Raw genomic sequence first — 15,508 nt, 5'->3', positions numbered from 1 at the left:
CATGGTAAGATGTAGTTAAGTTTTGTACCAATTAGGATAACAGTATTTGGGCTTGTACTGGTGTTTGTTAAGTACAAACCGACTCTAATGCAACCACATGGTACATGAGGCTGACACAGATGTGGTCAGTCTTCACAGGCCCGTTAAATCATGCCATCCCCAAGCTCTCCAAGCTATTCCACGTGAGGTCAGATAGCCCTTTCCTGTGCCAGCACTGGTCCTGACCCCAGAGCTCACTGTGTTTTATGGGTGACTCCCATTTGGCTGCTGTCCTGCGCCTGTGGAGCCAGTGGTTGCTTGGAGCTGCCTTTGCTATTGCACATTAGTAAAATCCTCTAGGATTTGGCAGCACACAGGTGGCTTGGAATGTCAGACTGCTGCTAGGTGAAGCCTGATTTCCACCTTGATTACTGAAATCAGATAACCCCTCAATTGTGGGTGTGTGTGTGCGTGTGTTACGGAAAGCAGTACTAGCCCTCTTAGTGGGTATATGTGATCCTGCAGAGGAGAGAAGCTCAGTGAGTACCACCAACCAATGCATCTAGGATGTTCTGAAATTAATGTATTGTGTGCATTATTTCAAGCTGACTCTTGAAATTTCTGTATGAATGTTCTAATTACTGTAGATGAAGCATTTCTGATATAATTACAAAATTGTTCATTGCCTCTTTTCTTAGACCAGATGTTGGTTTAAAAACACTACCCCCATCTTTTTAGACAGCTATTCACAGAAAAATCTTAAAAACCTTCTTTCAGAAAATATGCTGAGAAGACAGGTCCAGATTTAACCTCCAGTGTGGTAGTTTAGTCTTGCTCAACCATCTGGCTAGGGACAGAGCTTACGCTTTTCATACTGCTTTGAAGCAAAAGTATCATGAGAACTCGTCTAAGTAGCTGCTGCGTGGCAGTACATGTGTTGTAACTTGAATATCTGGAAGCTCTTACATAAAAACATCTCTAGCTCATCTAAGCATTAACAGGCTTCATTTTATGAAGACAGCTGGTATGCAATGGGTTTTGTACCTCAAATATAGTCCCTTTCAGATACCTAGAGAACTGTGATCTTTCACCTGCATGTTTCACCTACTTGTTTTCTTCCTCAACAGAAATAAAATTCTGTAGGCCAAGTGTTTTTCCAAATTCTACTTGAGTGAGCTCATCAGCAAGCTGAAAAATGTGACCTGCAGGCACCTGTGTGCTCTATCACTAGGATGGTTTCTCTGAGTTGAAGGGAGAAACCAAAAGTAATTACCTCTGGCAAGGGTTGAGTCCTGCACAGCTGTCTTGAGACTTAAACAGCAGTAAAATACACTGCTTCTTTTCAGCTCAGTACGCACCCTTGTTTATTTTTTCCTTAACTATTAGATCAAAACAGCAAGGGCAAGCAACACTCCATTCACAGCCTTGAGGATAACAATGGTTTTGCTTCAGATGACTGTGTATTATAGTAAAAAAAAAACCATTCCATAGACTTATTTTCTCAGGAACACTAGTTTTCCTTTCACCACACCCATAGCTGCATTGGCACAGTTGAGGTCATATTCTTGACTTTGGAGACCATGGACAATTGTGCTTCATTCTTGCTGACCCCACAGAGGATGGGCCAGGTCCAGATTCCAGGAGGAGAGTGGCTGACCAGAAGCTGCCTCTAGAAGCCTTAGCAGAGCAGTCCAGGGAAAGATGCTACTGCTAGTGCAGGAAGGGCAGCAGAAACACCACCAGGTTAGTATTCCATTTTGAAATGAGCTGGTTACTTATATAAAATCTGTGTCCCAAACAAATACTGGCAGCAGTAGAGTAAGCTTTTGTCAAAAAGCACTGGATGGCAAGAGCTAGCAGGAAGGACCCAGGCCTTACAGCTTCAAATACAAGGTATGGCCTCTTCCAAGCTCCTTTGTTCTCTATTCTAGGTATCATAGTTAGAGAAAGCAGGTGTGCTCTATGCCCCTGAAAAATGAAGATTTTTTTTCCTGACTTGTTGCTGTATGTGGGATACAGTTTCCAATTTGGGGAAATGAACCGAATGGACAGCTCTAGAAATTGAGGATACAGTAGCACAAAATGGCTGTTTCTGTAAGTACTGGTGTAGTAACCTGACCTATTGTAATCTGAGTTTGCAATTACTTCCAGTGTTTCAACACCACCTAATTCATATGATCAAGCTTATAGTTTAGTCTATTACAATTATTCTTTTCACTGTGCACCAGGCATTTAGGACTTAATTTTTCTCCCATAAAACTAGCAGCTCCACTATTGCACAGGTTGGCTGTGAAACTAAGAACACCCACTGCAGACTCGTTTAAGAACTGACTCTGATTTTTGCTTCTGCTTTCAAAGCCCTTAAACTACAGGTCCTCTCCTTGCCATAGTTTTGAATACGTGCTACCCAGCAGCAGTGGAAGAGGTTGGCTCAACCCAGGGGTGTAAACTCAGTCATCCCAAATCTGCTCTGCCTTTGCCGTGTGATGCAAGGTCAAGCAAGCAAGCAACTTGCCCTATGACTTTCTCATTAGCAGCTTCACCTGGGAAGAGATGTTTGTGACTGATTCCTCCTCAGAGCATTAGGAAAGCACATTAAAAGTGAGGTTTGATTTAAGCCACTCTTTTCCAAAACCACACATAAGCAAATGCCAGGCTCATTGTTTTCTTAGTGGGTAAGATGAGCACTGTTAGAGTGCCCAAAGAATGGGGGGACTTCAACTACCCTGTGAAGTGCTGTCAGGAAAACACAACACAGAATACTAATACTACTATTAATAATAGAAGTAGATCCACATATCAGATAAGTGCTAAGTGCTTTTGGTCTCTGCTGTCATGGTGGGCATTCCAGAGCCAAAGCCAGTGTGTCTACTGAAACAGCCCCTGGGAAGCCCGATGCTTCCACTCGGACAGAACTGGTGAGGAAGGAGGTGTCAGTACAGGTGGTAACTTTCAATGGACGCCCAGATACTTCTGAAGAAAAGGCTGGTAGCTGCACAAAGCATGCACAGGTGGATGACCAGCTGCAGCAGGTGGCTGGATGGCAAGAGACAGTCAGTTGGCTGTGCAGTACTAGAGAGGCTGAAGCAGAGATAGGTATGTGGGCTCAGAACCACATACCTGCAATGGATACCACTGAGCCTGAGACACCTTGCACCCTGGCACAAAAGCAGGGCTCCAATTCAATCTCCACCCTTCAACACGCAGACAAAAAATGCAGATCTGGTGCTTTAAAGGCTTTAGATGCCCATGAGCAAGGTGAACAAAGAGAACCTCACCAGCAGTGCATGGTGATTACTGTAAAAAGAAACATCAAGTAATTTTAGTGGGCATTGAGTTGTCCATCTGCCAGCCTGACAGACAGTCATGAGGGATATCCTGCCATCCAGGAGCTGGGATCCCTGACTTGTCAGGACCACTATCTCCATCACTTTTTCATATAGGTACAAACGATACCACAAGCCAAAAAATAGGTGGGATCAAGGAAGATTATAAAGCCCTGGTGAGGCAGGTGAAAAACATCCGAAGTCCCATCCCAAAAACATCCCCATGCCCATCTCCTCATCTGTCCTCCCTGTTAGAGAAATCGGGACAGCCAGAGGCAGACACATTGTGCATACCAGTGGCTGCCTTCATGGCGGGTGCTGTTGAGAAGGTTTTGGCTTTTATAACAGTGGGCTGTGTTTTTGTGATTGTAGCCTGTTATGGGGCAATGCATCCCCCTGGCCAAAACAGGGCACCAGAATCTTTGGCAGCATGCTGGCCAGTGTGGTCCGATGGGCTTTAAACTGAAGGACTCGAGGAGTGGGGTCCAAGGTGGCAATGATTGTGCCATTGGTTCCTTCCTCAAGATGTACCTTGGCTACCCCTGAAGCTGAGGATCAAAGGACAAAACACTTCATTGTTGCTCATGGCTATGGTGAATCCTCTCACATCTCTTCTAGGGAACCCCTTTCTTTGATAACCCCTGAAGTGTCTGTATATGATGCAGCATGGGGAATAAACAAGAACTAGAAATATATGTGCGATCACAGGGCCATGATCTCACTGCAATGCCTGCTGAGACATGGTGGGATAGCTCACGACTGGAATATCGTCAGGGATGGGTATGTCCTTTTTAGAAAGAACAGAGGAAGGTCAGAGAAGCAAGGTGGTGGAGTTTCTCTTTACGTGAGAGAGCAAATGGTATCTAGCTCTACCCACAGACAAATGAACAAGCTGAGAGTTTATGGGTGAGAATTGCACGGTGTGCCCTGGCAACCAGAAGGATCAACTGTGTCCTGGGGTGCATGAGGCACAGCATCACCAGCCGGGCAAGGGAGGGGATTTTCCTGCTCTGCTCTGCACTGGGGTGGCCTCACCTCGAGTGCTGGGGGCAGGTCTGGGTGCCACAATATAAAAAAAGACATTGAGCTCTTAGAGAGTGTCCAAAGGGAGACAACGAAGATGGTGAAAGGCCTTGAGGGGAGGCCATATGAGGAACAGCTGAGGTTACCTCAACATGAGGAAGAACTTCTTTTGAAGGTGGCAGAGCACTGGAATTGGACATGGACTCCCCCTCTCCAGGGACATTCAAAAGCCACCTGCTCTAGGTGACCCGACCTTGGCAGGGGTGTGGATTAGATGATCTCCAGCATTTCCTTCCAATCCTAACAATTCTGTGATAATCAATCCAGGAAACTCATGGAGTGCATCAATGGGAACTTCCTGACCCAACTGATAGGGGAACCAACAGGAGAGGTGCTCTGGTGGACCTCGTATTCAAAACCAAAGAGCTTGTTGGGACTGTCAAAGGCAGCCTTGGCTGCTGTAATCATGAGATGGTGAAGTCCAGGATCTTGAGAGGAAGGACTAGGATGAAAAGGCAGTTCTCAGCTGTGGACTTCAGAAGAGCAGATTAGTCTCTTCAAAGATCTGCTTGGAAGCGCCCCAAGGGATAAGGCTCTGGGATAAAGTATGGCCCAAGAAAGCTAGTTAATATTGAAGGCTCACCTCCCCCAGGCTCAAGAGCAGTCCATCTCAGTGAACAAGAAGTCAGGCAAAAATAGCCAGGAAGTCTGTGGGGATGCCCAAGGAACTCCTGGCTAAACTAGAACACAAAAAGGAATAATCTGGAGGGTGGAGCGAAGGCTGGGTAGATTGGGAGGAACACAGATGTGATGTGTGGGCATCCAGGGATGAAGATATGGAAGCTAAAGCTTAACTGGATAACAAGGGCCTCTATAAATACAAAAGTGGGAAAGGGCAGGGAAAATGTGGGGCCATTACTGAATTAGATGGGGCATCTGGTTACACATGGAAAGGGATATGGAAATGGTTGAGGTGCTGAGTACCTTCTTTGCTTCAGTCTTATTTAATGACATGACCTCGCAATTGCAGAGATCAAGGGGAAAGTCTGGAGCAAGGAGGAGGTACGCTTGGTATAAGGATGATCAGGTCAGGGAAGACTTAGGCAAACGGAACATACAGAGAAGCATGGACCCCAATAGGGTGGGATGTGCTCTGCGAGCTGACAGATGTCATTGCAAGGCCCCTCTTGACAATCTTTGACTGATCATGGTGACGGGGAAAAGTGCCCAAAAACTGGTGGAAAGTAAATGTCGTATGTCTTTGAGAAGGGCAAGATAGGGATATCCAAAGAACTAAAGGTCTGTCAACCTCACCTCAATCCCTTGGAAGGTAAAGGTGCATCTAAACATAGAAACCATTTCCAGGCACATCAGGAACAAGAAAACCAGCAGAAGTTGTCAGGAAGGCTTCACCAAAAGGAAATCATGCTTAACCAACCTGATAAATTTTACAATGCAATGACTGACCTGGTACATGACAGGAGGGAAGTGGGTATTGTGTCCCAGGACTTCTGTAAGGCCTGTGGCACCGCCTTCCGTAAGATCCATACAGAGAAGGTGTTGAGATATGGGATGGATGAAAAGTGAAATGGATTGAAAACCGGTTAAAGGCGAGGCCCAGAGGGTGGTGATGAGTGCAACAAAGTCCAGCTGGAGGGCAGTGCCCCAGAGTCAGTACTGCCTCAGCCCTCAGCAAGTTTGCAGATGGCACTGAAGAGGGAGAAGTAGCTGATTCAACATCGGGGTTTGTTGCCATCCAGAGGGACCTGGAGAGGCTGGAGAAATGGGCTGACAAGAATACCGTGAAATTCAAGGAGAAGTGCAACCCAATGCAACAGCACATGCTAGCGGCCACTCAGCTGAAAACAGCTGAGAAGGAATCTGGGGGTCCCGGTGGACACCAAGCTCAATATGAGCCACCTTTTTGGAAGGAAGTCAAATTGTGTCCTGGTTGCCAGCAGTGCAGGGAGGTGATCCTTCCCAGCTACTCAGCACGAGTGAGGACACACCTGGAACGCTATGTCTGATTTTGGGTCTTCCAATACAAAAGGGACAGAGTTGTACTGGAGAGAGACCAGTAAAGGGTCACAAAGATGCTGAAGGGATAGGAGCATCTCCCCTGCAAGCAAAGTGGTTAAAAATACTTTGTCAAGATCTTCCCCCTTAATAGAATTACTAACTGCCCAAGGAGCTTATAATATGTATCACTATCACATATTTCTGTTTTTTCACGCAGGAATAATAGTCACTTTTTACTATCTAAAAACCCCCTCTGTTGATGTATCTAAGGAAGTAAAAACCTGGGAATTCAGATGACACAGCTAAACAGAGACCTAAAACACTACACTTCGAGCAAAGGTGCTGTGTGAGAATTCCAGCTGAACTTCTTCGGCACTTCCCCACACCACTAAAGACACACACAAAATATTTAAAGTGGAACTAATTTATTAAGTCAAAGACAAGTTATTATTGTTCAAAACATTACTGCAATAGGAAAGCATTCTACAAGAGATGAGGACAGAACACGGTGCAGCAGATTCAAATCTACAGGCGTTTGATTCATCATTACAGGAAAAGCCTCATTTTTCTGCATCCTAGAAAAGACAGACTTCTGAAGATTCTGGTGTACATTCAGAACAGTGTACATTAGTCAGAATCTCTCAACAAAAAAATCATGTGTTCCAAACTGAAGAGCCTGAAAGTATCTTTTTATCATCTTGTGGGACCTAAGTGTAACATCAGCTAGGTCCACAGGCATATGAAATTTAAAAAAAAATCTTAAAAATAATGATTTAAAGCATTATCACAGCACTAGGAACTCAGCCTATGTAAACCAACTTTTGCATGTTTTAAAATATTGATCCCCTGGAGCCTATTTCAGTTCTAGCTGGCCTGAAGACATTTTGCACTTACAGGAAGAGGGCCCCGGTAATAACTCCTTTTAGTCTTGAAAACAAAAGAAAACAAACAAAACAAAAAAAATCCCCAAACAAAATCAACTGTATCTCACTGCCGCATTAGGCAGGTTTACAATCCCTAGTAGGAAGTGCTGGCAGATGGGGAAGGATAGTTTCATTCTGAAGCAGCTGTGTGACACCACTTTCCAATATAATGGAAAACTGATAGTGAAAATTGAACACAGCAAAACCCAATGGCCTAGAAATGGCCTCATCTTCAAGCTGAGGATATTGTATCCTCATCTGCACTCAAGGAAACTATTCCTGTTTCAGCAGTGCGGAATTCCCCATTCCACATTTCACTCAAAAAGCAGCACTCTAGAAAGTATTCTAGGAAGTCAGCAACCACTCAGAACTGTGTATAGTTGCTGGCTCATAGAACTTTTACAAATATTATAGGAAGAGTACAGACTTCAGGAGACAGAAAAAGCATTCTCACTGAAGTTGCTTCAACTACTCTAGTAAAAATAAAAGTATATCAAATTAAGTGATGCTATATTTATGCATCAATCCATGCTAGGTAGGTAAAAATGTAGTTCTCTGAAAACCTGAACTGAAACTTGAGTAAGTATCACACTCTGCATATTTAAACCTGTGTTAAAGCACAAACACTAGTAACCTGCAACTAACAGGCATGCTTCAGAGCTCGCTGCAAAGTCAATCTATGGCTTCCAGAGCTTGAGGAGGCCATCTTCACTGTAAGTGGCAATCAGGTTCTGGTGGGGGTGATGAGCAATGCCAATGACATCTTTTTCATGGACCTAAAGAGTAAGCAGAAAGATGCATTAGCAGAGTCTTCTTTTAGCAGATTCAAGATAAATACTCTCTTCAAAAAACAACTGGAGAAAACTGGACTGAGGGTTAGGGTGCTTTGTGCCAAGAGCAAAAGCAGGGGTACATACCCCCAACATTAAATTCCAGTCACAACAATTTTTGTGACATGGCAGTTACTTTTTGTTGGACAAAGGAAGGTTCAGTGAAGGTTTACATCCACTGAAACCCACAACACCTAAGTGTTCCCCATTAAATTTAGACATTCAAGCTGGTATTCCTCTTTAGTTCAGTCTAAAGCAAATTTAAACCCAACAGCTTTAAATCTGACAGCTCGGTCAGGTTCTCCACCAGCTGGAGCCCAGGTCAAGACAAGCTCTCATTCACAGAAGTCTGAACCAATTCACCCTTTGCTTGGTGGGTAAATACTTCCCTAATTTTTACAATTAAATGGTTCTAAAAAACCAAAACACATTCTATGGCCAAATGCCCTGAAATTCATTTGTTACCAATCATGCCCACTAAAGATGAAAGATTCCTTGGTCTGAGATTACTCCTTATGGACTTCACAATAAACATTTACATCATCCCTGTGTTTAAAACTCTGGAAAAGCTCAGAGCTAAAAACTTACAGTCAGAGTTCTCTCCAGCTTGCCCGTCACTGTGCTGAAGCAGTACAGCACAAAATCTTCACCAACACAGTAGATCCATTCACCACGAGGTGAAAGTGCACAGCAGACAAAGTCACCACCTTCTCTCTTACCAGAGCTAAAACTTCTTACAATCTGTAAAGACACACCCCCAAAAACATGTCAGGATTAAACAGCAGCACATCAATACCATGTTTAGGGCAAAAATATTGAAGTATTAGGTTTGTTTAGAACACAGATGTGTCCATAGCTGCCAGAGCTTTCCTGTGTTCTATAAACTCAAGATCAAAATAGTTTGTCACAAAAGCAAACCAGAGAAATCAGGTTTAACCCTGCTAGGTTAGGGCTACGTTTTTAACTAGGTTTTCTGCATTCTTGAAATGACAGAGACTTGAAAGGATACCAGTAAGATCACATACTTGTCCTTGCATATTCATGATGACGACTGTGTTCGATCTGTTGCAAACAACAAAGTGTTCTGGGTTTTTAGGCAGCAGAATGACACTGTTCACAGTAATGTCTGTCCCAGCAGTGCTACCAAGAGACTTGAAGGTGTTGGAACACTCTGTTGTCTTGACATTCCAAACCTAGTAGAAGAAATAAAAAAACTAAATTAGCTTTAAAAATTTAAAAATAAAGAGCTGATACGCAATTATTTCAGATAAGGCAATCCCCACATCCTAGGAGAAGAGGTGTCACAATCAATTCCATGTCTAGAATAAAACAGAACAGGCAGTAAGCACTGCACTTATGCCCCCATTTCATGAATGCAGCAGAGACAGGCCCTGCAAGACACTGTAAGCAGAGTAAGAAATTTCATCAGTTCTCACACAAATCTGCAGTAAAGTTACAAGCAGAACCATTACTGCAGATAACCCAGCCTTCTCCAGTGACTGCAACAATTGTAACCAACAGGCTACAAGACAGCAGAGCCTAGAGGTGTTCTTACAAGGGGTAAATGCCATCCTACCTTCACTGTGCCGTCAGAGGATGCACTGATAATATAGTGGCCATCCTGGGTAAAAGTAGCTTCATTGACAAAGGAAGAATGACCACGGAATTCCTTCAGGGTTTTCCCAGATTTTAAACCATGAATCCTGTCAGACAACATAGATGCAAATGAGTGAGCAAACTCCACTCAGTAACCAAGGTGCAGGATCAGAATTAATGCATTACACAAACAATCAACACTTTCCAGATGCTAAGAGCTACAGGAAAATGGGTTTGATGAGGTTCCTATTGCCTGTTAAGATTATAAAAGCGTTTGAGTATTTTTCTGAGTATATTTATTCTTCTAACCTATCTTGCAATGATATTTAAAAAAAGAAAAAAAAGGAGAAGAAAAGAGAGGGGGGATATTCGCCTAAATAATTGTAACACCTAAACACCTAAAAAATTGTAACTATTGGGTTACCATCACTACGCAACATGTCTTTACAGAATAAATGGAGTTGCACTCCTCAAAAGGTGCACAGCTGAAGTACAAAAGGTAAAGCATACAAGAAACCCCACCCCCAACAAAAAGACAACAAAAAAACTCCAACCAACCAAAAAAAAAAAATCCCAAAAACAGCAAAAAGAACCTAACAAAAAAAGCAGTATCAAACCAACCCAAAATATCTTTGCTTTTCCAAACAGGATTTTCCCCAAGAGAAGCAGCGGGATCTTGAACCCTGGAGATTTTGAAAACTCAGCAAGACAAGACTCTGAACAGGCTGTCCTAACTGAAAGGCTGGCTGTGCTTCGAGAAGCACAGTGGACTAGAGACCTCTACAGGTACCTTCTAGATTACACTATTTTATGGTTAAACTGCTTAATGTGAAAAATCCATCTTCTCCCACACTAAAGCTCACACATTCTCAGTTTCTTTACCTGATTGTCTGATCAAAAGAAGCACTCAGAATTTGGCTGCTGTCTTTAGAGAAACTGAGGCACGTAACACCTTTACTGTGTGCTCGTTCAAATCTTCTCAGACACTGACCACTCTGGATTTTCCACACCTGAAAAGGACACAGCAAGTAAGTCATTACTTTGTTATGAGATCACATGAGCTTAAGTATCAGAGCCAATACACACCTGTTTCTGAGCCGTGCTAAACTTCCTTTGGGTTTTTATGGAATGGGAACATTACTGCTATTGCAAACTAGTCCTTTTGATCACCACCTCTCCCAACATACCATACAAAAAGATTTGTACCTTGATCTTTCCATCTTGTGCTCCAGTCGCCAGCATTTCTGTATCTCTACTGAAGCACATGCACAGCACTGCATCATCCATCATCATGAAGTTATCTTGTGCCTGGTACTTCAGATCCTAAACAAAAGCCAATTCATCGGTCAAAGTAGTGAAATCAATGAAATTTATTTTAAAGCAAAGTTTTAAAGTATTAACAGTTTTTATTTCAGTTACATTTTAAAATCTACTGTAAATCAGACTTCACAGCCTTATAATACAGGGTACTACCATTATCACCATTTTAAAGGCAACAACAACAATGTGGGAAGGTACAAAAGTTATCACAGAGGGAAATCTGTGACAAACCAAACAGCTAAACCCACATAAATATTCCAGACTGGTATTTGAATCACCTAAGCAGATAACCCTCTCTGTTTCAATTTTTTAGGGACTGTGAACCTAACAATCTCAAAGAATAAATTCAGGTGCTCTGGCAAGTCAAAGTTACTCTGTGTGAAATAAGGAGTAACTCACCTTCCTAATCTTTCCAGTAGTGAAGTTCCATACTTCAATGAAGCCATCAACAGAGCCAGTAACCAGATACTGTCCATCTGGAGAAAATCGAGCACACTCCACGTGTGACTTCTGGCCGAACTGTTTAAAAGAAAAATATAAGCAAAGCTTAATAAGCAATTTAAAAGACACAACTCATCAAAACAAAACCGTAGTATTATTATGATGGTAAAAATACAGTATCTTCTAGAAATATGTATTCACAAATTTAATGCTGAAGTACAAAAAAAATCTGTCAATACATACAGAGTAGTGCTTTTTTTAAAACGGTAGAACAAAAAAACCCAAAACCTTATTTTGGTCTGCTAATGTCCATGAAACTTACAACAAACACTCCATTGTACAGGCAGGAGCTAAGCTGGTTGTCTTTATATTTTTGTTTTTGCAATGTATTGTCTGTTAACAAACACTTTTCCAATACTTCACATTTATCCCAAGCAGACTTCAGAAATTTATGAATTCCTGAAGTTGCTTCATTTGGAGTGATGGCTCTCCAGTGTAATTTTTAGAGAACATTTGTTATTTTTTCTAATATCCAATTTTGCAATTTCTTAATTTTTATATACAAGTGGCCATGACAATTCAGTACACAAAAAAAATCTTCAGTAGCCCAAACAAAAATACAAAATCAGCAATGAAAAAAAACCAAGATCTAATAAAGCGTTTTTAGCAAGTTGTTACTGAACACCACAAACTGATTTCAGAATTTCCAGCTCACGACTTCTGAAAAACAGTTTAGAACAAGGATTTCCTTGCACATATCAAGCAGGGGACTATACAAATTCCTGTAAACTGACTGATTCTGAACTGTGGAGTCAAAGAAGCTACGCAGCTATCTTAACCACAAATACCATAAGCACCCAAACTTGTTAAAAGATCTCCTCTCAGATTCCCAGGAAGTCTTCTGATAAGATAAAGCATGGAAAAGGGAGGAAAAAACACAGGTGGGGGGCGGGGGTTCGAGGAAGGAGGGGAATGATTTGCAACAAAGTAAAGAAGCATTCAGAAGATTTCCCCTTATCTCGAAACACAAAACACAGGAAGCACAAAGACCAGAAACACAAAAGCAAACATTACCTTAATATGCCTGCTCAGCTGCGTGGGGAACTTTTCTTCTTCTACATCTTTCACAGCTGCTTTGCCTCTGAACAAGTCAATTGTCATACCGGGAGGAAGCAGGCCCTGGTGCTGCTGCCACTTCAGTGCCTTTGGAGGAGTTGAAAGCCACACCATTAGCTATCAGTTAACACAGATCTACGACATAGGAAACACTGTCTGCACAGCGTGCCAATGAATACATTCTGACAACCAGAAAGGGCTGAAAACGCAACAGAAAACATGTTACAGAATGTTACTCTTCAAGTGCACACTATGTGCTGTGTATTTATTCTACTGGAAGAAATCTACTGCTAGAGTGGTAACTTCTCCTACAACTGCAAAAATCCTTGCCACATGTGAAAAGTCTTTCTAACTATACCACATTTAAACTTCAGTTTTATAGAGCTAGAAACTCAACTACACCATAACTAGTTTTATGCACCAACAACATAAAGACGTGGCTCCTAAAATACTTTTCAAGACTCACCTGCCCCAACAATGCCATAAGACGAGATGGAGGTACCACACTGACTTCTCCAGCCAAAGCTTGTGCGATAGCAGCTCTCCGTTTCTCTTTGCTACTTCCATCTGGGTATGCCTAGAGAAGTTATTTTTAGGAGGTTATTATTCTAAATAATTATTTAATTAATTAATAATTAATTTAATTAATTTAATTAATAATAATTCTTTTCCCCAAAAGACCTCAATTGTTCTGAAATTGAAACCCTTTCCATATCAATTTTCTATTAGGCCTCCAAAAGACTTTTTCTCTTTAACACCAACCTTAAGAGCAAATAATCATCAAGGTTGGAAAAGATCTCTAAAATCAGTTCCCTCACTACATTAACCATTAACCAAACATGCTCTCACCAAAACTGTCAGGCTGATGTAACCAGTCAGAAATACTGCCTTGTTATTATTATTATTAAATAGCAGTATTTCTGTTCACACAACTCATGTTTTATTCTGCTGCCTACATAACACTGAAAAAGCAAGCTACAGATGCCATCCTGTGGCAGGACACGGGTACAAATCCCCAAACTCCCAACTGCAGCACACTTCAAAACCACTGCTCTGTTGCCTCACAATCAAGTGTCATGCACTACTTCCCAAACACTTCACAAAAGATGTAAAATCATCAAACTCTGAAACTACACATTCTCACTCCCAGAGACAAGAAAAAAAACCCCAGTGCCGTGAGCCATCAGCAGCTTGTAATGATGCTGAGGGTCATGCAGGAGAGGTCTCTGTGGAAGGGAATTACATACCTCACGAGGATCAAAATAAGATCTGGCCAGAAGATTTTCGAGATGGATGTAGCGCTCTGGCTGAGTTTGTTTCAGCATGATCATGGGATCTGTTTGTCTCAGAAGAGACCTGGCAGCACCCAGTTCTCGGAGCTCGATCAACTCCAGCACAACCTGCACCAAGAGACAAATACCTGCCTCAGCAAAGGGTTAGCGGAAAACACCACACAAAGGCTTCCCCACGGACCAGAAGAGTCCACAGGAACCCCGCGCTCGCTCACCTGTTCATAGAGATCAATGAGGGTCTTGTCGGGCAGTTTCAGAGACTGTATTGCCTGCAGCACCGTGTCCCAGTGCCCGCTGTTGATGTCTGCCACGAAGCTCTCAATGCTGTCCACGGTGTTGAGGGACACGGTGGTCTCCTCCTGAAGGGTGGCGAGCGCCCGGTGGAGGCTGTTCTCCTTCAGGTACTGCATGATGAGCCGGATCACGCTGCGGGGGACGGCACAGCGCACGGTCAGCCCCGGACACACGGGCCGCCCTCCCCGGCCGCGGCGAGCACCGTCCGCAACCCTCCGCCCCCTCACGGCCCCGGGGCCGCCGGGTCTCGCCTCCCTTCCCCTTCGGCGCTGGGGCCTGGGCCAGGGCCGCCAAACCGCTCCCTCCCCGCCCCACCCCCAGCCGCCGGGGCCGCCGCCCGCGCCCCCCGCGCCGCCGCTACACGTACTCGGAGGACTCGATTTCGATCGACATCTTGAGCCGCCGCTGGTGCTGGAGCCGCCGCTAGTGGTGGTAGCAGTAGGGTCGGTGCCGCCGCCAGGCCTTCCGCCACAACTTAGGCCGCGACTTCTGCTTCCCGTCCCCGCCCCCCTCCATAAATAACGCGCGCCGTTCCCGCCCCCCCAATGCCCGACGCGGTGACGTCACGCGGCCGGGACCGCCCATCCCGGCGACGGCGGGGCTCGCGCGCCCCCCGGCGGAGGAGCGGCGCCAGCGCAGGGCCCCGCGGGTGCGGCCTTGCTGCTTCCCTGTGGGAATGCGTAACGCGGGTTTTCCGGCCGGCTTCCCGCAGAGCCGCGGTACAGCTCCCGCCGGCTGAGCGTGAGCCAGCAGTGTGCCCGGATGGCCAGGAAGGCCAATGGCATCCTGGCCTGTATCAGCAACAGAGTGACCCGCAGGACAGGGGCACTGATTGTCCCCCTGTCCTCGGCACTGGTGAGGCCACAACCTCCAGTGTGTCCAGTTCTGGGGCCCTCAGTTCAGGAAGGACATTGAGACGCCAGAGGGCAAGGGAGCCGGCGAAGGGTGTAGAGCACAAGCCTTAGGAAGAGCAGCTGAGGGAGCTGGGGTTGTTTAGCCTGGAGAAAAGGAGGCGATGGAGTGACTTTATCACTCTCTACAACTCCCCGAAAGGAGGGTATAGCCAGGTGGGGATTGGCCTCTCCTCCCAGGCAGCCAGTGACAGGATGAGAGGACACAGCCTCAAGCTGCACCAGGGGATGTCCAGGTCAGACGTGAGGAAGATTTCTTTACAAAACGGGTGATGAGGCATTGAAGTGGGCTGCCCAGGGAGGTGGTGGAGTCACCATGCCTGGAGGTGTTTAAGGAAGGAGTGGATGTGGCTCTTAGTGCCATGGGCTGGTGGACAAAGTGGTGTTCAGTCATAGGTTGGACTCAATGATCTCAGAGGTTTTTTCCAGCCTAATTGA

At 44.4% G+C, this 15,508-nt stretch overlaps 1 protein-coding gene across 1 annotated transcript; it reads right to left on the bottom strand.

Moving 5' to 3' along the window:
• Window positions 1-6,755: 6,755 nt before the first annotated feature.
• SMU1 (SMU1 DNA replication regulator and spliceosomal factor) lies at window positions 6,756-14,652 on the bottom strand. Its single transcript, XM_069001938.1, has 12 exons — window positions 14,527-14,652; window positions 14,081-14,291; window positions 13,821-13,973; window positions 13,040-13,150; window positions 12,532-12,660; window positions 11,416-11,535; window positions 10,903-11,019; window positions 10,579-10,706; window positions 9,677-9,803; window positions 9,126-9,293; window positions 8,689-8,841; window positions 6,756-8,046 (listed from the first exon to the last, which is right to left on the bottom strand). The coding sequence occupies exons 1-12, from the start codon at window positions 14,550-14,552 to the stop codon at window positions 7,948-7,950; spliced, it is 1,542 nt and encodes a 513-aa protein (XP_068858039.1). The 5' UTR covers window positions 14,553-14,652; the 3' UTR covers window positions 6,756-7,947.
• Window positions 14,653-15,508: the final 856 nt, after the last annotated feature.

The sequence above is a fragment of the Aphelocoma coerulescens genome, assembly GCF_041296385.1.
Source record: "Aphelocoma coerulescens isolate FSJ_1873_10779 chromosome Z unlocalized genomic scaffold, UR_Acoe_1.0 ChrZ, whole genome shotgun sequence".
Classification (NCBI taxonomy): Eukaryota; Metazoa; Chordata; class Aves; order Passeriformes; family Corvidae; genus Aphelocoma; species Aphelocoma coerulescens.
The sequence above is the reverse complement of the archived record's forward strand: the minus strand, read 5'-3'. Positions and strand labels throughout refer to the sequence as shown.